At 38.4% G+C, this 26,100-nt stretch overlaps 1 protein-coding gene across 3 annotated transcripts; it reads right to left on the minus strand.

The window, feature by feature from the left end:
• Positions 1-512: 512 nt before the first annotated feature.
• Positions 513-25,804, minus strand: CASP8AP2 (caspase 8 associated protein 2). 3 transcript variants are annotated; one of them, XR_010070395.1, is made up of 11 exons: positions 25,725-25,804; positions 24,587-24,662; positions 23,363-23,443; positions 21,418-21,518; positions 20,181-20,255; positions 18,859-18,974; positions 13,752-16,288; positions 8,265-11,226; positions 6,389-6,488; positions 4,914-5,067; positions 513-1,873 (listed from the first exon to the last, which is right to left on the minus strand). XR_010070395.1 is itself a non-coding variant. In XM_063329969.1 (10 exons), the coding sequence occupies exons 2-10, from the start codon at positions 24,633-24,635 to the stop codon at positions 5,011-5,013; spliced, it is 6,078 nt and encodes a 2,025-aa protein (XP_063186039.1). In that variant the 5' UTR covers positions 24,636-24,662; positions 25,440-25,773; the 3' UTR covers positions 2,042-5,010. The 3 variants fall into 3 exon arrangements, 1 of the variants encoding a protein (XP_063186039.1); XR_010070396.1 differs by lacking the exon at positions 513-1,873 and adding an exon at positions 2,042-3,294; XM_063329969.1 differs by lacking the exon at positions 513-1,873 and having other exon boundaries at positions 2,042-5,067; positions 25,440-25,773.
• Between the last annotated feature and the right edge of the window lie 296 nt (positions 25,805-26,100).

The raw sequence follows: 26,100 nt of genomic DNA on the forward strand, positions 1-26,100 counted from the left end.
AGCAGTGGCCTGGTGGTTTTGGCAGTGTTAGGTTGATGGTTGGACTCGACGGTCTTAAAGGTCCTTTCCAACCTAGACCATTCTGATCCTGTGACCTCCCTGCTGGGCACTGGGGACTCAGGGAACATAGTGCTAGGGCAGGAGTCAGAGTCAACCAGGCAGGATAGAAGTTCTAACGTTGCTGGTTCTTCCAACCCCAGTATCCAAATCCAGTACGGGGTGTTTACTCTGTCTTGCCAGTGACAGCACCTAAATCATAAGTGGCAGCTATTACAAAATAAGTTCTCAAAATAGATCCAAATACACCTTTTATAGTATTGCAGCTTTTGATATTCTCATGTCAGGGATTCAGATTTGAAAACGAGAAAAAGATGTATGTGGGAACTAATTGTAATCTTTGTACAACACAGACAGTAGCATTTCCTTGTATTAATGTCTTACTATTCTGATATTCAAAACAGCTAACATTTACAGGGTCAAAACTTCAAAGAGCACATGCTTTCTGCCATCTCATTGAACCCGTCATAGAACTCTGGAGCCAATACATGTAGAACAGTGAGCTGGACAACTGGCTGCGGCTGAAGCAATTCAGGAACAAGCACACTGAAATGCCAGGATGAGACTGCAGAATTTAACCCACCTTTAGCCAAAACCACTGCATGTACAGTGTAATCCGACTGGTGAGAAACCCCCTGGTTTAGTAAAAAGGCCACCTCACTTAAACTTGCTGATTTTTCCATTTTACTACAGACTAATATTACTGGTACCAGATGTGCTCCTTGTGAGGCAAGTTACTTTCACAGGAAGAAGGCGGCAGCCTTACCTTTTGTTATTGTTTGGGTTGGGCTGACCACTAAAACGAATGACAGATGAAATAAAACAGGCCAGGGCCATCTTTGCAGCCCTCAGCACTGGCACAGCTACACCCTTGGATGCCCACACCAGGATGTCCACATCCAAACTGCCTACTGAGCCCTGCCCCTGCTCCATGCAGCTGTCTAAACTGCCTGAAGGATAGCTGCACAGTTTTGGACTGTGCTAATTATCAAAGACCACACTAATTAATTTAATAATATGGACAACTGTGTTCCAGTTGGCAGATTCAAACCATGGGCCTCTTTGGTTTAACAAGAGCCATGCAAGTTCCTTTCTGTTAAAGTATTTCTCTGCTTGTTTTATTCCTCATATAATCCATCTTGTGACTCAGATGGGTTTGCCTTTGGTGGCACAGTACAATACTTTCAAACTCTGATAGGACAGGATGTGCCAGCCACCGCTGAAACAATATCCATCTTTCCTATCAATGCCAATTTTGCTCCCGAAACGCCTCTTGATTGATTTCATAGATTCTTCTAAGAAATCCTTATACCTGTTTCTTGGCACACTTTATTACCCCTGCCTCCCTTCATGAAGATAAATTGCTGAAGATTATTCTGCAGCTGGTTTTAGAGTGAAGACAATTAGAGGAAAGACTTAATGGAAATGGCTATGGGTTGCTGGATTGACACCTAAGGGAAATGCCTTTAGTGCAGTCAACTATTGTATGGAAACAGTTAGCTGGCAATAGACCTTAGAGAGAATCCCTCAAAATTCAATACTCCATGCTCTACGATTTCACTATTATGCACATCTCCATAAATACTGCTCTCCGAATTTCCACTTTGGAAAATTTTCCAATACTCACGTCCATTAAGAACTTTTAAACTGAATCCTGTAAAAACATAAGAGTTGCATGGAAGCCAACCTGTTCTTCAATATCAAATTGGAGTAAGACTCTGAAAGGGTGGCCAGCTACATTCTTCCAATGAAAAGCCTTGGATACAAAAAGGTCTTTCTCCTTTGTAATATTCCACTCAACACTAACCCAGTGTTCCTAGAAGAAAAAAAAAAAAAAAAGAGGAAAGTTGTCGGTTCTAATTCATGGGTGGTTTAAAGTTTTTTCTGTAGTTTGTGAAATTGTCCAATTTCTGATCCAGTGATGTCCACTAAGAAATAAGCAGTTTGCATTCAGAGCAGTAATTGCATCAGAGCAGCAGCTGATTACTTCCGTGTTTATTGGCCAGAACATCAACATAGCTACTCGTTTATACAAACTAACAGAAGTCAATTTTAATGCTGCTTCACAGCATTTGTAGTTGTCAAGCCACCATCCAACAGTTCTAAAAAAGTGGTTTCATTTACCTGAGGTTTCACAAATAAGAGTGTAGATTTACATACAGTACATTTTGCATATATGTATCAAAATTCTTGTTGGAGAAATAAATTACAAACAATGGTACAAAACCACTCCAAGCCAACCTTTGTTTAACAAGAACGTATGTGTGTGAATTTTACAGTTTTATTTTTTGCATTACTCTTACAGTAAGCAAACTATTTAGTTTATACAAAATAAACCTGGAGTTTTATATAGTTAAAAAAATCATCTTTGGCTAAACAAAGCTCTCTCTATTTTTATACATATATTTATATATATACACACATCAGATATTTTACATGACCACGTAGGAACCTGTATACATACTTACAATAGACAGAACATTAAAAAAAGTTTCATAATTTACAAAAAAAGGAATCCAAGTTAGAACCAAAACAGTCAAGCCCTGACCCCCCATCACCTGTACAGATAAGGAAGTAAATAAACACAGACAAGGAATAAACAACTTTGTAATAAAATACTGTCTGCTTTTTTGAGACAGAGAGGAAACACTTAAAGTGGAGAGAAGCCACTTCCCTCAGTGCTTTCAGTACTGTGCATGTTCTGATCTCTTAAGGATATGGTTAAAAGAATACTCTTAGTAGAGTTTAATTTTTCCACAAACATAAATGCTACTCTGCAAACTGACTACTCTGAGAACAGATTCAGTGAGATTTAAATCTCCAATAAGTAAACAATTGTCACAAATATTTGTTAATAAAAAGCATGGGTGGGATATACCAATCACCCCCTGAAATCACTAGGTGCTGTCAGCGTAGCATGGAAGGTGACACTTGATCATCAAAAGCCAGCGTTTTAGAAGCCAGCACATAAGATGGAAGACTGCCAGAACTGACATCAACATCTACTCAAGTCATTCCTTGCAACAGTTTCCAGAGCACTGCCTAAAAGGAGGACGATGCAGTGGTTGGCAGCGTGACAACCCATTCCATAGGTCACGTTTACTATACTCCAAAGGTGCCAGTGGCAACATCACTGACAAATTATCTGATGGTTTATTAGAATGAGAAGTCTGTCCCACTAGTTGGAGAGGGAGCGAAAAACCATTATGCTGAAAGTGAAGAAGTGGTCATTGGACTCTAAAAAAAAAAAAAAGCGCCAATTTAATCCAAGTTGAAAGGCAATGCACTTAGGTGGGGCTCTTAAAGGAAGTCTAACTAAACTCAGCAGATGTTCTGACTGAATAAAAACTACAGCAATTGTGGTCCTCAATTAAGAATAAAATCTCAAACATCAATGAAGTCATAATACAGAAACCTGGGCAATTTCCAGGAATGTTTCTTAGGGGGAAAGGAAAAAAAAAAAAAAAGAAAAGCTTTTCAGAAATTTGGGATAAAGCAGCAATATATATGAGATGTGTGCGTGTGTATACATATATATACACACTTTTAGTACATACTAGTAAAACTGGAAGCAGTTATAAGAGTTCTTTAAAATAGAACATAATGAATTTCTAATGTACTAAACAATTTGTAAAGATAGATACAATTGCTGTCAAAACATGCCAAGTTGACAAGCTTTTGAAACTGCTTGTTTTTACAGAAAAGTTTTTCTCCTGGTTAGTAAGTATAAAGTCACACTGTATGAAACCATAAAGGTCTGTTTCTAAATTAATTTTAAAAAGAAAATTTGTGAATTTTTTTTTTTTAAACAAAGCAGAATGTTCATTATGTTGAAGACCTAAATTAAGTACCTTTCCCAGAGGTAATCTGGAGCAGAAAAAACATATTAGCCTTTTCCGAAGAAAAAAGCAAAATTGAAAAAAATTCCAATACATTTTTCATGGACACCCCCCCCCCCCAACTATTCAAAATTCAATACTAAATCTTTTTAAATATCATCAGAACTGGAAAACTGTTTTAACTACAAGACAGTTCTTTGTAAATGAATACTCATTTACTCATTACGGCACTTCACAATTTAAAAGAAACCAAAAAATTGGTCACTGCATTATTGACTGGCTTCACTCTCTCACAAAGGCTGGGACTCATTTTATTTGACTTCAAAAATCAGAAAGCTAGGGGTCTAGACTAGACAATTGGCTTAGATTTTCTCCATTGTTGATGATGATAGATGGGCACCCTCATAGAGAAATTCATTCATCTCTCTGCTGAACACTGGAGTCATTAAGAAATGGCTTAGATAATGTGCTTAAAGTTGAAGACAAACCCTACACTCAGTGCCAGATTCTATCCTTGAAACCCACTATGAGTAACTGACAAAGCAGCAAGAACCACCCATTCGTCACCATCAGAATGCAATTACTAGATAAGCAGCTTTTGGAATCATTGCTATCATTGCCCTGCCATATTTTAAAAGAAAAAGGCCTAACTTCTTAAAATATGTTTCAAGGTAACCAAGATGATGTACCTGCCATTTTCCAGGTTTATCTACCAAATGGATTCCAAAGCACTCTTACTTTTTAAAATCACAGTGTGACATCACCATACGCAGTACTTCTGACAAGTTAAGCAAGAGGCACCATTTTTCACTTTGCTTATAGAACACATTTAACCAACCAAGATGTCACCCCCTTGAAATGATACTGCTCCATTTGTACGTGCCTGTTCTTTCCTAGCCAGTTTGTTAAATTCCCTCTGTGCTATTTTGATAAAGCACTTTAGAGGAAACATGAACAGGCAAGTAAATAACTAACAGTGCATCAGATTTACCAAGCTTAGTATTCTGACTTGGATACCTCCCACTAATCCCATCACATGGAGGCAGTGGTTGTAGTCCCTCGCTGCTGGTAACAGCTAAACCCTGTGTAACCATGAAGCAACTTCATAGTAAGTTTACTTGCACTTGGATTTCTTGAACAGCTTCATTAATTGCTTGAATCTTTCTGCAACCTAATGGAGGACAAAAAAAAGACATATCATTGCGGCCCCAGATTTCCATAACTACCAAGACAGACTGATCTGACAGCATTAAGTTTTTTTTCAATAGACCACTATTATGTTTTTTATTTGCTTCCAATAAGTTTAAGCGGGAGAATTTTAGGAGCACCATTAATGAAGTTAACTGGATGTAGGAAGTCTTCTTATACCTTTGACATCTGAAATAGCCTCCAGGTTAATCAGAGAGAGCTAGAGCCAACTACTGGTTTAACACAGGTTTCCTTACAACAAGGAGGAAAAAAAAATCTGTTAAGACTTGAATTTTGCCATGTATAACTGTGAGGACAAAAGTTTATTTTTTACTCCACAAAAAGCACAGTTTATTGGTTATTTTCTACTCTATTGTACAACCGTTGCTTCAGGTATTTATGTCTCATCATGGAGTAATCTGCCTACTAGGGATTTTACAAAATTGGTCTGTAGACGAGAGCCAAGCAGCTTTTCATTGAGCGTAGCTACAGCATATATAGCAACCTCATTCACTTGTGTTAGTTTTTCTTATTGCCATATGAATATTGCTGTAGCTTATCTACCATCCACCAAATAGCTAACTGGGAAGAGTGGCATAAACGCACAGATAAAACTGTGTTATCCACCACGACAGCTTCTAAACACCACAAAGGCTCTGTAACCATATAACACAAGATCCTAAAAGCCAAATCTTGAGCACACAGGATTTCCTAACTTAGTCAAATGGGTGTTTCTCCCTTTTTTAGGTTTGCAGGATAGACATTAAGGTAGCAACTCAAGACAAGTACAAAGTTATACGCAAACCTCTGGAAATATTCTGCATCAATTTGACATCTGTGTCTTTTGAAGTTTCTTAATTAAAAAGTGAAAGAAAAAAGGAAACATTTTCATGAAAAACATCAGTTCTGCAAAATCTTGGTATTTTTTTCCAGCTCTAATTTTAATGCTTTTCTAATTTATTAAATGTGTGCATAGGCTTTGGGTCTTTCCACATTGCCTTTCTTTATCTGAGTACTGATTCGACAATAGAAACAATCCTGTTCTCCCTGGCTTATGAGTGGACACAGCAGTTTCAAGGTACCAATCAAACAGGTACTGAAGAATACCTGGACCGCAATATTGCCATAATGTATACTTTTAAAAGGTAACAACTGAGAGAATTCTTTTTTTGAGAACCCCCCAACAAAAGACATGAGGAAAAAACAACTCCAAATTAGCAGAAGCTCTCCAAAGGTTTTTGTTCAACTGCAATCATAGATGTAACAATAGAGTTGTTATCAAATTCAAGAATGATGGCACCTACTTGATTCGGGCTTTTGTTCAGCCTAGTGGCTAAGGAAACAAAGGTTTTGCTCGACGGTCCTTTTCTCTGACATTCCAGTAAAATTTCTCGGTCGTCATTTCTATAGCAAAAATGCATTTTTAAAACATTAATACATATATATGTGTACATGCACACAAACAAACAAAAAAAAGTACATACAGGCATATACACAATTCTGAAAATTTCCAAATGACATAACATGAGCTCAAATGGCAGCAACTAACTTATGGAGGATCCTCCCCTCTACCAGCACAGAGTAACAGAGTCAGTACAAACAAGTGGTAGTGGAGATGATCCCACCCTATCAGGAAGGGCAAGATTATTAAACCAGTTCGCCCCAAAACAAAGTCATCAAAAAGAGTTTTAAGCTTCTAAAGCAGACATTTAAACTTGAATTGAAAGGAACTCATAAATTCAACAGGGGCCAGCAGTTCTAGGAGGACTTGCCTCAGTTTGCATGGCTGGGCAGCAGCTTTCACCTAAGGCCCACTGACATTCAAAGATTAAACAGAGAAGAATTTGACTTCCGTAAAGGGCCTAATATATCAAACATACTCAGAGCACATCTACTGTTCACATGAGAATAAAGCACCAGAAGTCTGTTCTTAAGTGTGTCACTAATTTGCTGTTTGTCTCATTAATGAATTCAGCTATATGTAAAATGTACGTAGACAGTCATTATACAATACCTACTATGTATCTTTGGTTGAAAACTGACATATTCCAATAAATTATATTTAATTTCTTCTATTTCAAAGAAAAATGTAATGACTAGTTATTTAAATAAAATTTTTTTTAGGCATAGTTCAAAGATGGACAAAGACTGTGACACAGAAAACCCAGTCATATTCATAAGAACAACTGTAATAATCTCTTCCTATCTCATTGGTTTGCATATTAAAAGTTGTATTAGCTTTGCAGTCTTTTTTCCATGAAGGAGTTGATTTTCTTTTAAAATGTTACCTAGAAACTTACTTTATATCTGAACTGTAGTTCAGAAAATCTGTCCTGATAGCATGAAGTTGTAGCAAGAAGAGCAAAACCTGCTAACTGTAGTTTCATAAGAATAGGAATACACCACAATAATTTTGCACGTATCTTTGACACATACAGTCACCTCATTTGTCACCCACATCTTACTAACTGGAATATATGGTCTGAATGGTTGACTAGTACATTTCTGCAGATTGAGCAGCATAGACGCCAAAACAGAAAACTGTTTGCTATCACGCCTTCTCTCAGCGGGGTAAATCTTTAGCTGCTCTCCTTTACCCAGTCAGGCCTTGTAGGAACACCGAAGACCTCCATTCCCTACCAAGCCTGACTGGAATTTTTGGATAGGAAAGGAAACGGGCAGGGGAAACAAAAATTACAGACAGTGCAATATAGTAGGTCTTGTTACCTTAGCATATAAGCTTTAAAAACAAAATCAAAAAGTAGTCTTGTTTTGGGAGATCTGGGTGAGTGATGGAATTAGCTATGACATATGGAAGTCATCTTCTTTAAGGCAAATCTGATTTAACCTACCTAAGAACTGAACAAAAATTGTTCTCTTCCAAAGGCTGCTAACAGGACTACATGAAATCAGTTCATCTCTTAAATTTGTTTTCCCATGGACAACTGTTATAGAAAAAGGATAAAATAGACTTTGGCACCTTTCAGTGGTACTCTAAGAGAAGGCACCAATCTCATAAAGCCATCCTGCACAGACAGAAGGAGGTTCCCACCACACCGTTTACAGAAGGATGTAGAGCGACCAAATAACTTCAGCCATTAGCTTTTCTTCGCACTTTTCAGTATATCACGTAGTTTAAAAAAAGCCTAAAACAATCAAACAGATCAAATCACAAATTACCTTGTCCAGGAAACTACTACTTCTCCCTTCTTTTTAATGATGTTTTTGGCATACAGACTAGGTGATGATGCAGATGAAGCCAAAGGAGAAGAGTCTTTGTTCTGCTGCAACTCATCCTTCTTATTAGGACATTGTTTGGGTGCTGAATTTACCTCTTCAGACTTCACATCACTTGCATTGCTCCCTTCATCTGCTGATTCAGTTTCTTTTCGTTGCCTCTTTGAGTTGGAATTCTCTCTGACAGTCTCCTTTTTCCTTTTTTTACTAGTTTTATCATCTATATTTATCTGGCATCTTACATCAGTATTTGAAGTGGATTTTATTTCAAGATTAGATTCTCCTGCTACAGTCTCATTGGAAAGCTCTTCTGTTAAGTCTATAAGTGTATCAGAGCACTCTTCCAGTTCGTCCTTTTTATCACTGATTTCTGAGTTTCCCGTAGAAGTTTCCTGAGTACTGTTATCTGCAGTGGATTCCACTGCATGACATGAAGTTTCACTAACAATATCATCTGTTAAGTCTATGTATGACTCTATACGGCATCCAGCAGGAAAAGAAGCTTGAGATCTAACACCCATTTCATTTATGTTCTCAGATTCTTTCAATTTGTGTGCCTGAGATTGTTCAGAGCCTTCATGTGGACTTTCAGTGTCATGGCTCTCTCTGTCTGAAGATTTTCTACAGGGTCCAAGCATTCCAGGAGTTTCTTCCTTTCCAATACTATTATGCGACTCCTTTAGCGGCTGAGGTAAGGTAGGATTTTGTTCTTGTCCAGTGCCGACATGAGGCAACTGATCCGACTTAACCACATCTGGTTTGACAGTTTCTTGCACAGTGGCTGCTGTGGCACTCTGACTGCCCCTTTCTTTTTCCTCACTTCTCATTTCTTCTTTTTCCATCTTGGTTGAGGATGCCCACCCCTCCTTCACTGAAGCCACCTGATCAGATGCTGGTGAAGTACAAGGCACTGCACGCCTAATCTTTACAATAAAGTGATCATTGGATTTCTCCATGATTACTGCTTGCATTGGTAGGCTGGGGCGACACTGAAAACCGGGAGCAACAGGCCGGCTTGTCCATGATGAAGAACAACTCGATTTACTGCTTGAGTTATCAGATTCCAAAGCCAGATGTATGTCTTGTTCAGTGGCATCCTCCTCCTCAAGAAGCGCATCTTCGCTGTAATGTGCGCTGAGAACACCTTCGGGAGTTGAGCTAGAATTATTCTCAGGTTTTAGGAAGCTGAGGTGAGCATCTGATTTCAAAGGTGATGGAATAGTTAAGGAAACAGCTAAATCTTCAAGGAGGATAGAAGAAGCAAGTGATTTATTCTTTTGTAAACTGCATTCATCTTCTTTGCACAAAGCTGCATTCGTAGGAACCTCAAACATACAGCTTTCGTCTAGTACATCTGGATCAACAGACATCTGAAGCCTCGATGCTAAAGAGGGAGCGCTTACAGGTGAAACAACAGGCCAGTTAATATCCTCTACTGGTTGAGATTCCACACAAGCCTCCTTTGGAGCAATCTCTTGCACCAATCCAGCAGCATTACCTCTGCATTTATGACTGTCTAAATATTGTTTTTCTGGAGTTCTGAATTCCCACTCATTTCTGTCGATATTGCCACCATTTTTTTCCAAGAGATCAGAACCTTGCAATAAGCTTTTGAAAATTTCACCCATTTGAGCATCGCTTACAAGGTTAAACGTAAGACTGGACGCTTGTTGTTCCGTGAGAAGCTCATAACTAAGATCAGACTTGTTAGCATCTCTGGATAGCTGGAATCCTTCCTTTTCATATTTTACACCCTTCAGTGGCGTGAGAGGGCCTTGCAAATTATTCTCTTTAGAGAGGGGCACTTTGGTTTGGGAATTCCTCGTGTTATCAATGGAGTTAAGACATTTTGTAAAGGCAGTTTTTGGTGGATCCGTTTTATTTTTCTCATGGTGACACTTAGGTCGTTGATAATCCACAATTTGCTTCGAAAGGATATATTCTTCAGGCTTTTGAGATGTGGCTTTCAGGGACTTTTTTCTAGATCTTTGCACGTCATTTTTATGACTGATCTTGTGTTTTTGCTTTCCTGCTCTCTCAAACTTCCCTTCTTCACTCTGATTTCCCACATTTCCCATATCACATAGTTTTATTATAATTCTCCGTATCTTTTCAAATAAGTAATCAAGCTGTTCATCTACAAATTTCCATAACTGCTTTTTCATATCTGATACTTGTTGTTCAAAGAGACGGTCCACTATTGCATTCTTTTTAACTTGCTTAAGTTTAGACTCTATAATATCACAGATATTCAATTTTAATGTATCACCTAATGTAGACATCTTGGAAAAGTTCAAGTATTTTATCAATGATGTAAAATTTATGATACCAGATTCTATAATTCTGTGAAAATGCTGAACTGGGAAGTGCACCTTGAACTTCATATAATTTTTCCTCATCTGTTTTCGTATAGCTCTTAACATCTGCATGATTTCTTGTACATTTGAAGGTTCAACAGTAACATGAACTATTTTTTCAAGACAAGCAATGCTCACAGTTTTATTTTTCTTCGTGTCCTTCGAAGATCTGAAAGTCTGATTCTTATGCCTCTCTCTGTTCTTCTTTGTACTTACTTTCACAGAAACAAATTTCCCATTATCTTCGTTGCAATGCACAGTTTTGCTATTTTGATTCTGTGGACTGCTGGTCAAATTTCGTGGCTCAGGAGAAGCTTTTGGCCCTGACTTTTTTGTATTTTCGGAGCCTCTTTCTGGTTTAGATTTTTCTTCATCTTCATCGCTACTTATGATTTCTCCTTCCTCTATTTCATCTGAAGAGACGCTCAGCTGGGACTCAACCTCTAAGTGTTCATCAGACATGCTAAGTGGCTTTTGATTTTCTTTGTTTACCTCCTTTGACAAATTCTTTGAGGGACAGACGACAACCGTACTTTCAGGAATTAAATCTATAAAGAGAAAACAGTTTGCTAATCACCATAAAGAATGCAATTATACACAGACTTTTTCAGAAAAAAATGGAAGATTCTCTTCCGTAAAGTGACTGTTCGGAATTGTTTGAAACTGCCAATGATAACTCAAGAAGTCTGGGCTTAACAAGTGTGGATGGTTTGCTTTAGCAGCTGCTAGTTTAAGGGATTTTTCTGAGCTTCAAAGGGCAAATCAGACCTCAACATTTCACCAAAAATGTGACTGATCTCACAAATACATCCATTGAAAACAGAAAAATCTCAGTTTCCATCAGTTTTGAACTTCTTTCCATCTACTTTAACAAGTTTTCTAAACACTGTACAAGCCAGATTTATGCTTTAACCTCAATATGGACTAACATTTATGTACAATAGGTGGCTTTGCTTTTAACAGTTTCACAATGAAAACAAAATGAGAGGAACAAATGACCTATTAATGTTTGCATTCAATTATTTCTTCCAGGGCTGATAAAAAGGTTCTTTGAGTCTTTCAATAAGCTGACTTACTAAATAAAAAAAGAGTACTAGGCACCGCACACATGAAAAAAAAAATCCTATTTCAGTTTTTGATGCATTTAAGATTACCAGCACTGTAACTATGCACAACAGCATAAAAAGCTTTTCTTAGAAATTTTGGAGAAAGTCTCCAGTTTGAGTTCCTGAATGACAGGAATGAGATATGCAAGAGGAAAAGCTAAAGTTCTGCCAAATGTAATACGCCTTACTCTGCCTCACAAATAAGCGTATTAAATGTTTTATATTTTTGAGATATCATTAAATATGTATTTAATCATTATTTAGAATTCAAACCAAATGCTATTTTGTTAAGAAAAAATAAGCAGTTAGCTACAAAGCAGCATGTTACAAAAGATGAAAAGGCAAGCTCATTTCCATTGTACAAAAATTCCACTGAAGCGCATATATATTGATTAACGAGATTTAGAGTTAATTTTAGGCTTGCTGGGCACTCGTTAATAAAACACTCTAATGTTCAATCGCACATAGATTAGACTGCTTAATGACCTCTAACAAACATTTAATTTCATAAAAGATCATATCTAAATTGATCTCCATAGAAAATGAACTGATGATTAACACTTTAAAGCATCAGTTGAAAATGTTTACTTTATACAGATTCTACAGGAGCAAAACCATATTCAATCCCAAATTTCAGTTTTACAAGGATCGATGCCTTCTCAAACTAACCACTTCAATATTTTGACAAACCAAAGCATAAAATGAAAGTGCTCAAAATAAAGTATTAATATATGTACCCCTGTCCTGCGGAACGGTAAAAAGGCGAGTACTAAACTTCAAGGCCAAGAAAAAACAAAGCCTCCTGTCAATTTAACAGATGCAGAACATTTGGCATGCCTGTCTTTAGTCAGAACACAAAGACAACTAGGCATCTAACTTCAGAGATGAAAATCACTGCTTTGGAATTCAGTAGCAAGTTCTGGACAGGACGGATTCCTCTAATAAGTAACTCAGGGAAACACTACAAAATTAGAAAACTACTTTTATTTGATGTTCATCTATTCTGATCCCAAAGCTCTGATGTCCCCCCAGATATTTCAAAGAATATAAACTACTGTAGGAATGAAATATAAACTGCTAAAGGAATTCACACTTAAGAGAATAACTGTCTCAAGCACAAGAGACAGAACTCCAGAGTATATCACACTGATCTTTGCAAAAAGACATAAGGATTATGCTCCAAAACACAAAGAAAAAAAGGATTTAAATGCCACTCTACGATTCCTCTTCTAGTCGGAAATCTAAATTTCCAAGAAAACTTCTTATTAATTGCATCTGAACATTAAAGGAAGAGTTAAATTCACACAAGTAAAAGATGTAAACTTTGGCTCACCTACTTTCTCTTCCTGTGAGTGTTGTCATTGTATGTTATCTCCCTGACATCTTATTTAGGAGTTATCACTAACTTCATTAATGATAAATCCTAATGGTCTATTTGTTCTACTTTTTTCCCCACTGACCCAGTTGTAAGTTATATATAAAATTTCACACTGAAATTAATTCAGATGGAGCACACAGTCTTCTCTTAGCTGACATTCCTAGAAATTAAGTATCGGGTAATCTCTCCAGCTTCCTCACAAATAAATACATGAAAGAATATGATCCTAAGTAACTTTCGCCGCTACAATTTCATAGAAAAACCTAACGAGATCTAGTCAGAACTAACTGCAATTAAGAAACCTATAAGTATTTTTTTTTAGAAGTTACTACGTAACTCTTATTTCAACCACTCATCTGTCAGTAGGGACAAACTCCAATTTTTACAGCAGTAATGCTCAATTGGCTACAATCTTGGCTGCACTGTTAAATGCTTCCACTACAAACAAAAAGGACCACTGAGACTTATACAGCTTAAGAAGAAACAATTTATATTTTTTGAGAAAGCTGTTAAGTCATTTCTGCTTTCCATGAATGGATCTTCTAAGCTTTTATGTAGAAAAGAAATTAGAATATATGTATGCAAATACCTTTGTTATAACTCTTCACAAGACCTTTGCAGGGACTTTCCATCTTAAGTGCTTTAGCCAAAGGGCGCACTGGACTGTTCAGCGGGCTGATGGCCTTTGGAATATACCTCAAGTGATTGAGATCAATGCTCAGTATTGAGCTGTCATCATCAACAGGAACTGGGTTCGTTTCTCTCTCTTTAGTTCTCGGACAAATCTCACCACTAAAAGAAGATGCTGCCGTACTGACTTCAGTTAGGTCTGGCTCCAGATCACATGCATTCTGGTCAACTAATGGTTCATCCTTATCAGTTAACATAGTTCTGTCAAGTGACTGAGATGTACTCATATTCACTTCACAGATACCCTTTTTCTCAACAGGACACTCAATGTTTTCTGCAGCCAAGTGATCACCATCCTTCACTACTTCCATTAAAGAGTCTGGTTTTGTTTCATTAATATCACTCGTGACGTCACAGGACTGCAGGTCACCAGAACTTTTGGCTTCCGAGACATCTAAGACAAGGTTTTGAGAGCCACATTGCTCTGCTGAGCTTCCTATGTCAGCAGCTAGCCATAGTTTATCTTCCTCTTTCTTCTCTGCTGCTGACTCTGGAAGGGCTCCCATACTTTCACTGGCAGGTTCAGATTGTGCCACTTCTGCTGCTGGTACATTATCATCCTGCATCTCACCCACTGTCACAGGCAAGTTTTCACACTCCACCACACTCTCTGACACCTCCAGGGGCAAAGACTCAGGGCAATTCAGATCCGCCGCTGCAGCTGCTGTTGCTGAGGCTTCCGATTCAACCAGATCACAAGCTTCTGCTGCTTCTGACAATGTTTCAGCCTGTATCTCACCAGGAACCAGTACCTCTGCTGCCACTGGCAAGGCTTGGGCCTGCACCTGACCCACTTCTACTTCTGGTAAGGTTTCTGAGCTCATTTCATCAGTTGCCACTGCTGGCAATTCTTCAGACTGCGCTGGATCTGCTGCTGCTACTTTCAAGGCTTCACTTTCAGAATTGACAGAAATAAGCAGTGCTGGTTCCGTGTCGCTTTGAGTTGCGCTGTCCAGAACTCGTACTGTTGAATCAGCTTGCTCTGCAGGACCACACTTAACAGGCTGGGCAGAATCTAACAGTTCTGCCTGCAGCATGAACTCTGTACTTCCCTCCTCAGTGGCCTTTTCGGAGGGTGTTTTAAGTTCATCTGTTGGAGAGAGACATTGCTTCTTAGCAGGAGAAAGAGTCAAATTTAGCTTTTCCATAAAGCTAAGTTTTAAGTCTTTGCTTTTTGTCCCAGTGTGATCATCTTTAGTTTTGGGTATTTTGTGGTCTTTTAAGCTATCTGCTACTCTGTATGTTTCTTCTAGCTTATAGGACTTGTTTCTCTCACTTTTTGTAAGATCTGTACCTTTCTTGGATTCTTTTCCAGATTGGTGAGAAATCTCTTTTGTGATTTTTCTTTCATTTCTAAAATGTCTATTTTCATCCTGATTATCTCTTTCTCTTTTCCTTTTTTCTTCAGTTCTGTGCCTTTCTGATTTGGAATGTGCTGTTTCCCATTCGTATCTACTACTACTTTCCTTCAAGCGTGCGTATTTATGCTCTCTGCTGTTGGAATTAGAAGGTGAAGTCCTTCCCTCTCGAGAAGTATGATCATTTGTTCCCCTTTCTCTCTTGCAGTCAATGTCTCTTCCTTTTCTAGACTCTTCCACGCGACATTTACGTGATTCATGAAGACTTTTTGAATGTTCACTCTTTGAGTGTGGACTACTCCCTCTACCAGACCTCCTTGGTTGCTCTTGTAGCTTTTCATTTGGTTTATTTTTTTGGCCAGCGTTTTTTTCATCTTTATCGTGTGTTTTAATATCTTTTTTAGATAAATTTTGTGATCTCTCATCAGCATACAATTCACCTCTTGTTTGAAATCTGTCTTTACTGGTAGGTTGTTTCTCCCAGGAAGAAACACCCCTTTCTACTCTTCTTTCTACACTTGGACTGCATTTGAGTTTTACATTCTGACTTTTTTGTTGTGACTCATTTTTACTAGGCTTCTCTGAAAGGGTTCTCAGCTTTTGCTGAGGATCTGAATTCCCCTCTTCACTGTCACCATTGTTACAGTTAGCATTGTTTCCGGTGCTCTGATGTACTTCTCTCTTGTATTTGTTGACATTCCCCCTACTATACTGTTCATTACTTTTACTTTCTTTTCTTTCCTTTCTGTTATCCTTGTTGGAACTATGGTCATAGTTTGGTAGACACGTATGAGTACCATTGTTGCAGAGCTCTTCAGGAGGGTACCTCAGTAAATATGGAGTGTTTCTTTTTTCCGAGCTAGACTTCCCATTGTCCATATTATGAGACGAGTAACTGTGGTATGTATCTTTTGAACAGTCATTTTTCATTCTATGCTCCATCTTTATACTGTCACCTAAGTCAGAAGATCTGAATTTGGAATCTTTCGTTTTACACGTCTCAGAGCACCTTCCGTTAGTTGATCCTGGAAGGTATGTTCTGGTGAAGCTACTTCGATGACTGGGAAATTCCGACAGCCTGTATACAAAATGAAAAAAAAGTCATGTTAGTTTTGAAATTTATTTAAACGTAACTCAAGCCAAATTGCAATTGATCCGTATCTCTCTCAGTATTTTTCAATACTTTCTTTCAGCTTCAAGTTGATGTGGGATAAAACTAGAAGTTAAGTAATTTCCATTAGCACACATTAAAAGAATATAATCTGTATACGTATTTTCCATATGAAATCCATCTAAAGAAAAAGCAAGATCTGTGGAAAAACACCATACTGGGTCTAATTAATAGTTTTAGTAATTCAAATTACTATTTCATTGTCCAACAATAAAGAGAGCCTTCCTCTAGGAAAAACATAAAGTTATTCTTTACAGCACTAGGGATTAAAAAAAAAATAATAAAAAAAGAGCAATTTAATAATTCATTATTTGGTAAACTGGCAACCATAATGTGACTGTGCTTACTTTACCCAATAAGCAAATAAGCTACCATGCCTGGAACTTGCTGCAAGCTGCAGAAAACAACTAGTAAATTACAATAATCAAGCCTCACCAAGGCCACATGCTACTGCTGCAAGGTCATCATAATAAAAGAAAAAAAAAATTAAAAAGGGCACATGTAACCTTTATGACCTGAACTCTTACTCATTACTGACAGAACTCAAAGTTATCTCATCAGAAAAAAACACAACAAACCAACAAAAAAAAAAACCCCAAACAGACACTTTGCTGCCATATTCAACAAAACATTTCATTAAAATTACATGGTTAAAGGCAATGGCAACCTTCTTAAATATGCTCCACCATCTCAAAAGAATGATTGTGTCTAACAAATGCAGAAGTAAACAGAACTAAAAGTCATGCCAACAAATGATGACAGCAACCACCAAATGTATGGCTGCTTTTAGAGAGTCAAGGATGAAGGGGCTACTACACGCCGACATTTGTTTTTGGCCTGAAATTCTATGTCGATTCAGTGTCCATCTGTAAGGAATCAGTGCAAGTGTAAAATAATTACACATTTATCTCCAATACAAAATGCAGTTGGTTTTGCTTTATAAAACTGAACACTTCCTATGCGCTGATACAGTAAATTTAAATATGTAATGACCAGCTTATACAACTGGCTCCACCCCAAAAATGTGACGTTGTGATGTGAACTGAACATTGAACTAAAACAACGCTGTAGCTCTTGTAATCCAAAACCCTTTCCTATGTTTCTGTTTAATTTTGATCTATACTGACAAGTTTTTGCTGTGCTTTAGGCTGCCTATTAAATCTGCATACTTGTGTGGTGAATGTAATTGTATCCAAGTGGGGTTTGGGGTTTTTTTAGTTTGTTTTTGTTTGGTTTCTTTTAGTTTGTTTTTTGAAGTAAGCACTATTTCCCTCAAAGATATTATCTTTGAAGTAGTCTTTACAGACAGGTAGATCGAATAAGATGAGCCAACTTATTAGACACCGTGCAGCAGACAAGGCATGCTTCTAAGACTTCAAAGTGCCACTTTCATGACAATTTTCCGTAATGGATGACTCTAAATACCTAGATCAAATACCTTGTTCATAAGTTTTCATCACCATCAGAAGGTATGGCAACAAAGTTTGTAAAATCTTTAATGAGGGCGAGTATTCAAAACTAGAAAATACTTTTCAAACAATTTAATTTAAAACCCAGAATACTACACTCAAAGGTGTGAAAATGACAGCTATCATGTCAAAATCAACTGAAAGAATTACATACGTTAAAAGCTCTTGACTTCCATCAGATCATATCTGGTAATTTTCAGTATTTAGAAAAAAATAATTGCATAGTTAATATGCATATAGACTCTAGCACAGTAACGTCAAATGAACCTTTGTCTTTATGACACCTTTTGGTGCAAGAAAATATCAAGTAGTCAAACTGAAACACAAACAAACCAATGATGTGGCTGATGTCACACAAGTGATAAGCAGGTGACATTGCGATAAACTAGGGGTCCTGAATCTTGGACCCCTGCTCTGGTTTCAAGCAGTTCAGAAACCCTAAACTCAGCTATTCTCCCATCTATACTTTAATATTTTCAGCTCCTTGCAGTAAGATTAGCAGTATACAGAAATTACCAAAATTCTCTAGCTGCTATCCCCCACCCTCGGAGACAGGGCTTCCATATCTTGCCATGAAAACATTATACAGTCTCTTTATTTAGTTTCATTTGTTGTCTGAAAAGTTCGATGGAATTCATGTCTGAGACCATAAAATAGAGTAATTCTGAAGCTGAACTGTGTAAGATAATATCTGCTTTGAAATATGCAAGATTGTTAGATAACCCATCAGGAATGGGTGATTAAACAAAACAAACAAAAATAGAATTCAGGCAAATGGTCACCCTTTGGATTCCTCGTTTTCTTAATTAAAAAGCAAAGACCTCAACAAGCAGAGGAGATACATATCTATTTCGTGTTATTGTACCAGTACTAAACCGCACAAACAATTATTTACTAAGTAATGATTTTCTTCATTGTTTTTACTTAAAATACACACAGAAGTTTCTTACAAGTATATAAACATGAACAGACAAAAAGCATGGTTTTGGTTCCACTGTCTAGTTGTACCTTTGATGGAGATTACTGATTTCTTCATCTTTACGGTTAATTTCCACTCTTGCTGTTTTGATAAGTGCTGAAATATTCTTTTTGAGAGCTTGGTTTTCATTCTGCAGAATGACATTCTATTTTAAGTATATACAAAAAAAAGAGAGCAAGAGAGAGAAAAAACAAGAATTAGCTTGGGTATCCAAACATTTAATGAAAAACAGTGCAAGACAACTTTGAAAAAGTCCTATCACATGTAAACTGACAACCGAACATACAGAAACTGTTTTGGAGAAGTCAGAATTAAGTTTTAATTAGTGAGATCCAAAGTTGTTGTATTTTTTTTTTTTTAAAAACATCCCTTGTGTTTATGGTCCTGTTTAATTATTTAAGATGTTTTAAGCATACAATTCATTAAAACTGAAATACACCATAAACCAAGTAACCATAGAGCTAAAAAACAGTAATCCACCCCTTTGCTTCATTCTTTTACTCAGTTTATTGCTTTCCTGGTCACTGTGTCAAATGAGAGATGTAGCATTTAAGCGCTTTCAAAGAGGATAATTGTATTCTTTCAAGGTATCAAAACCAACTTTAGGTGCTCTATCATTCTAACATTTCTAGATACGATGTTCTAGAACCCTGTCAATCCCAGAGATAGCCGCCTCTCTTAGTAATTGCCCTCAGCAAAACCTGCTCAGAAAGGCAGACAAGTTTTGCAAAAAAAAAATATGGAAGTGTCACAGGGCAGAAGGTGCTTACCATTTCAAAGCATGGAACTTTTGGCACCTATTTGTAACACACAGTAGAGCATGTTGCAGTATTGCCCAAGAAAACCTAACTATACAGAATGGCACAGCATGGGGATACTAGCTCAAGTTGAAGAGTAGTTCAGCCTTATCAAAATGGCACTATGCTCAAAGCGTTGCAGACATCCTCTTCCAGTTCTAATGACAGCTCAGGTACCTTTGCAACCCTCTCCATAATGTATTAAAGACGTATTTAAAAAAAAAACAACAAAACACAAGAGAACTGGATACCTTTCTGAAAACTACTCAACATGTTTATTTTCTAATTAAGGAGACAGAAGTTAGCTTTTAAGCAACTAAAGTCTTACTGCACGCAACGTAGTGAAACAAGGCAATTTACCTACTGATTTTGTCAGTAGAATACCTTGGCAACTATCCTAGGCAGAACAAGCTCCTGGCACCTACAGAGGTGCTTTATAAATCATCCACGTAATGGATTAATTCTAGAAAGCATATGAATTTAACTCTCTCTCAAAGGAATATTCAGTTTGCTTTATATAAATCTTGACAGTGTTGCCCTTCGAACTACAGTACCTGTGCCTGTATTTCCTTAAATTTCTTCATCAACTCTTTAATTTGCTGCTGACATTTTCCATATTCTGCCTGTAACTGTCAGAGAGAGAAGAATTCACAGCACTGAAGTGGACTTAATTACACAGTTAGTTAGTTAACACGGTAATTTATATTATGAAGTTCTGCTTTTTTCCAAAAGTAACATATTAATGCCGTATTAAAACAAAAAGCTTCAATATGCTCCAACAGGCATTCAAGTCTCTAAAACATCACAAACACTCAGATAACAGGAAGTCTTATGTGTGCTTGCTCAACAGTACTAGACTAGAGAGTAAAAGGAAGCCATAGTATTGTGAAATTAAAAACATGATTTTCAAGGGCAGGAGTTCTCAGAGCCTTACAGATGGGGACTTGTTTGTCAGATTTTATATAATACAAAACAGGTAAGAAAAAACACAACAAAAAGTTACTACAAACAAACCTGGACTATAAAGGACATGCCCCTGTTGAGATCACAAAATTAATTAAAATACATTTGGCATGAGCCCTTTTTTAGAAGCAGATGGCAATTAAACTTTCACAGAAGAATGGACAGCTTCCCTGTTGTCATACTTGACAGTCAACTGCTTTCAAAGTGACATTTTCATCACTTAGTAGACTCCTGGAGGTTTTGCTCCTGCTTCTTCTATAGTGCATTATATCTGTGGATCTCTGTCCCTTTTACTCCAAATCTCAAGTTTGTAGTTAAGATGTGTCTTATGGACCAGGACAGGTGATGCTACATGGGTAAGTGTTCCACTGATTTGTTAGAAGCAGTTATCTACTGCATGGTGGTCTTCAGTCTCAAGGGCAAAATTTAATGACATGCAAGATTAATCCATGACCTATCTGCTTTAGTCTGGTAAAACGCATTGGGAGAAATATCAAGACTAGCTTTGTATCAGACATCTGAACAGATATTTAAGTAGAAGGAAATTACGGTACATTTTCCCATAATGCAGCTGATACATGAACCACATGCAAAGGACATTAAATGAGAACAGACCATGTCACAGAGTGAGAGATCCACTTATTCTGAGAAACTTGTTGACATAACAGTTTATTACCACGCTCTCATTTTAACTTCGTTTTAAAACAGTTTCCCTGTTTCTTCAATAATGTGAACATACTGACAACATTATTTGCACTTTACACATGAAAAACTGGAAGAAAAAAGAAACTCAAACACCAGAATTATTTTTCTCACATTAATACGCACCTCATTGTAGGATGCTTCTTTTGCAGTCCCTTCTTCAATTAATATCTCATCAAATAAATTTAAGCTGTTTCCACCTGGTGTAGAATTTGGAGCAGAATTGTCTATAGAAAGAAAATCAATTACATAGAGAAAATGGTATTTTTCTAGCCAGGTTGCATTGTGTCACTGAGGAAAACACATGAACTCAACTGGAGAAGTTACTATCCGGAATTTCAACACTTATGCTAGTTTTATTGGAAATACTTGATCCAGTTTACATTGACATAAAAGGTAATGATGAAAATTAAAGTTGAACTGAAAACACTGTGTAAGAAAAATAAATAAATAAATGGGACAGGACACCTAACAACAAAGATGGGTGCATTTTATGACTGCCTAATGAGTTGATTTAAGTCAAAAGACAGCTAACTTGCAATAAATCCACCTAATTTAAAAAGCAAGAAGGGATACATCTTAGCAATGATCTGAGGTTCCACAGTTCCAGGGCCAATAGATAGCAGAAAGTCAGAATAAATATGTGCATCCTATAATTCTCTCAGCTTTTGGCCAGATGAAAAAAAAATATTAAGAAAAGGAATACTCAGATGCCAATGACCTACACATTCACAAACACAGATCAGCTGATCAGAATCAAATGGAATTACCGTAGAGTTGGTATGGGGTTGAATACCACGCTTCTTGTGTTGAATAAATGTTCTTTGCTGCTTTATATTCCCTCACAAACATAAACTCCCTAGCTAAATTCCAAAGAAATGAAACAAAACCGAAAACCAACCCAATACCCAAACACCCCAATTATTTAGATAACTGTGCTTTTTCCTCTAATCAACCTGTGCAATTGTTCATCAAATACTCATTACTGACAGGACCTGACTTACAACACCTCTGAAATACAGACTCATTTGCAGATAAATAAATGAGGTTAGCTATCAAAGCTGCGCTCAATCCTTTGGACAAAACCATAATGCAAAGAGTATTAAGACAATGCAAGACAACGTGCAAATGACACCTTATCTGCATATAGCAAAAACCTCACCAATCCTCTTTCTAAATTAAAAAAAAAAATAATCCCTCAGAGCTAGACTATATAAAATGTTTGTTCTAAATTATTCTTCCTTGCATCTATTACATTTATTAAACAATGTGTCTCAGGATGTCAGATACAGACTTAGAGAATACTGTTATATGCTGTAACAAATACAAAATGGAAAGAGAGAAAAAGATGTATAGATGTTTTATGTCTGTAGGATATAGTATAGCCCTTCCATAAAAGTTCATTGGCCTTACAGTAGTAAGGTCAGTAGAGAAACCCTTGTCTCTACTAAAACTTGTTTCTACTACTAGAAACAGTATTTCATGAAATACTACAGTTAAGACTCCTAAAAAAGAACACGTGCTGGGTCCATTTCTTTCTTACCTTCAAAGAAGTTAAAAAAGGAAATTAATTTACATTAATTCACATTAGCATGTGAAATTATTGAGAAGTAACAAAAGTTAAGAGGATGTACTGAACGTACTGTATCACACAGAAAGTATGTTTTGGAGCTCTCACTGGGGATTTAGTGATCAATGACTGTTGGTTCTGGTCCTGAAGCTATTTAAAAACAACAAAATAAAGGTGCTTTTTCCAAGGTAAAATGTTCCACATCAAGGCATAGATAGAATATCTGAAGTTTCTCTGCACCCCTTTATATGCTTAAGTCTCTTAAAATAGCCAGTATCACATGAAAACTACCATATAATCATTCAGCTAACAGATTTAAGAATTCTCTGGTGTATTTATACAGAGCGTAACATACATGTCTTGAATTTAAACAAGTTGCTCACTGAAGCATATGTTACACCAGCTAAACGTAAACTTAAGTGTTGTTTTACTTGAAACCAGCCTAAGAAGCCAAAGACTCTGTAATGCTCCAAGCCAAGTAGCAAGACACAAGCTACCTACCAGGAACCGTCAAACCATTGTCCAAGCCATCGTAAATATCCACTGAGCTCTCATCACCTTCCTTGAAGGGTGAAGCTTCAGCTAAAGCAAAAAGAAAAAAAAAGGCCAAAGTAAACATTTAGTAAACTCCAACCTCTATGATCTTAAACCAGTAGAGAATAGTAGAAGTAGTAGGACAGACTAGTAGACTAGTAAAAGACAGGGGAATTTTACCCAGCGAGCTACTGCTACTGTGGAGGAAAGATCTTTAGTCACTAGGAAGCAAGGACAGTCTTGTAAGATCAATTCCTAAATATTACAAGAACTGTGCATGAAGCAAATTATACGGCTTTAAGTACAAACAAAACTTAAAATTATGAACTAAGTCAACTTGATCTGGATTTGAAACTGTTTTCTAGCATACATTAAATACAAAAGTTAGACAACTCATTAACAAGAATAAAAGAATTAGTATGATAAAACCACTACGGTTAAAAGAAACATTTCTCACTAAACATTAAGTACTGTAACAGTCTGTACCATAATTAAAAGAATTTGCTTTAGTATTGCCACCTATTCACATACTAACTGGTTCTGTAAAAGTATTCTAATCTAAAACTCCTCAGTCTCTCTTCATGTCTTTTTCCAATGTCTCTTATCACTCTCATCTCTTCTGTGTGACTCTCCCCAGTTCTGCAACAAATATTTTTACAATAAAGAAAAATATCAACATCCACAGTCCTTCTGAGGCTCGGAATATCACAAACATATGTCAGATCAATCAACTGTGGAACTAGAAATAACATTAGAGTGCTTTGATTGCTGGTACTATACCGGATGATAGCACATTTGCTCTTACAAATATCAAACAGAGGAACAAACCTCCTCACCCGTCCAAATATACGCTTCTGTATCCTAAATACAGTGAAGGTTATATTACACACTGTAAAACACAGGGGAGAGGCCAGTTCCAGCCATCCTCTGAAAACATACTAGAAATCCAAAGTACACAGTTATGGTTTAAAATCCAAACTTACTAATGGATAGTAATACTATCCATACTACTTACTAATAGCTTACACCAATAACGTGCCACAGATTTAATTACAGTTGAAGCTTATCAGTATTTGTCCCAACTTAAATTGTTTCCATTTTGTTTTCTAAGTTGGTTTTGGACCTATTTATTTTCTTAAGACTGCTTGTATTATTTCACTGCAAAGCAGAAAGTAATCCAACAGATCTTACCACAGTAGCGGATATCAAACAGTCCCAGTCCATCCTCATCTGTTGCCATGATACAAACTCCCTATGGCTTCCCCATCTATGACTAAATATCAGAGGAAAGACAAGAGATTAACTGACAGCTTCACAACAACATCATAAAACAGAAGCACCTTGAAATAAGTCAGTTACACCTGAGCTACCTGTGGCTCTTGCTCTTTGACAAAATCCAACACTAGAATGAGAAAACTCTTACGTCAAGGTAACAAACATAGAGCTCTATCATGAAAAGTAAGAAATTATGTCCTGTAAATAAGCATCCTGAAGATATTCAGCTGCATCTTTTATTTGTATGTTTCAAATAAAGTTCCTATAAAGAAATTTTGGTTTGAAACACTGCATTCTATGAATGTATATATTAACCAGTTAAAATAATCTGATTTGATAATTCTGATTTCTTCCCTGCTGACTATTTAGGAGCAAGTTTCCCCTGTCTGACACCACCAGCCACACCAATAACGAGTGGTAACAGCCAAGAAACATTTTGCCCGCCAAGGCATATAGTGATGCTCGCCCACAGGACCACGCTTGGCCACAGGACGCACGGTATCCACTACAACACATTGCAGAATGACTTTACAAGCACACACGTTTGTGGCACTGGCACACAAGCACCTCTGAAGCGAGGGCAGCAGCCTCCAATGCCCAGGCACCACCTCCGAGGAGAAGCGGAGCACGGGAGGCGACCCGGTGCCGGGGCAAGCAGAGGCACTGAGCAGCAGCAGCCTGCCGGTTCAGAGGCGGCGGCCCTCACCGGTTCTCCAGGCCTCACCCTCCCGCCCACCCCAATTCCTGTCACGGCGGAAGAGCCCAGCACCTCTCGGGGGTCGGGGCGGGAGAGACGTCGATGGCGGCCCAGGAGCAGCACCCCAGCTGCGCCCCACGGGCGGCACCCCGCACCGGCGAGCCGAGCGGCGGGTGAGCCCGGGGCAGGCCAGGCCGGGCCGGGGGACCCGCGCAGGGGTGATGGGGGAGGGGAGAGGCACCGCGCGGGGCCAGGCGGCGCCGAGCCCCACACCGGGCCAGCGGAGGATGGAGGGAAGGGGCAGGAGGAGGAAGGCCCCGCTCGGCAGGTCCAGCGCGACCTACGGCCCTCACCCACCGGCCAGCTGCGGCGCGCCACCCCCGGCCCGCAACACCCCGCAGGTCGCCGCCGCCGCCACTTGGTCCCGCAGGCCGGGGCGCCGAGGGGGTGGGCGGGGCTCCCGGCGGCGGCCAGCCAATAGCGGCAGACGCACGGCGCGTCCTCGGCCGCGACGTCGGCAAAGCCCGCCCCACGGCCTGAAGCGGTTGGCGCCAAAGCCGGGAGCGCGAGGCGGCTGCGCCTCACCCTCCGCCGCCCGCGCGCCCCCGGCCCCGCCCCCCCCCGCCTCAGCTGCCGGCCCGGTGCCGCGGCCGGCCCGGCCCTGCCCTGCCCGCCTGTGAAGGTTACGGCAGGTGGGAAGGGGAGAGGGTGAGGCCGCCGGGGCCGCCTTGAA

Source organism: Chroicocephalus ridibundus, chromosome 3, assembly GCF_963924245.1.
Source record: "Chroicocephalus ridibundus chromosome 3, bChrRid1.1, whole genome shotgun sequence".
Classification (NCBI taxonomy): Eukaryota; Metazoa; Chordata; class Aves; order Charadriiformes; family Laridae; genus Chroicocephalus; species Chroicocephalus ridibundus.

Bases quoted from the DNA above. Each gene is read 5' to 3' on its own strand.
- CASP8AP2 (XM_063329969.1), bottom strand. From the start codon at position 24,635: ATGGCAACAGATGAGGATGGACTGGGACTGTTTGATATCCGCTACTGT. The intron at 21,519-23,362 runs GTAGGTAGCTTG...TTCTTTCTATAG, and splicing joins CAATGGTTTGACGGTTCCTG to ACAATTCTGCTCCAAATTCT. The intron at 5,068-6,388 runs GTAGGTGCCATC...GTCCTCCATTAG, and splicing joins TGAACAAAAGCCCGAATCAA to GTTGCAGAAAGATTCAAGCA.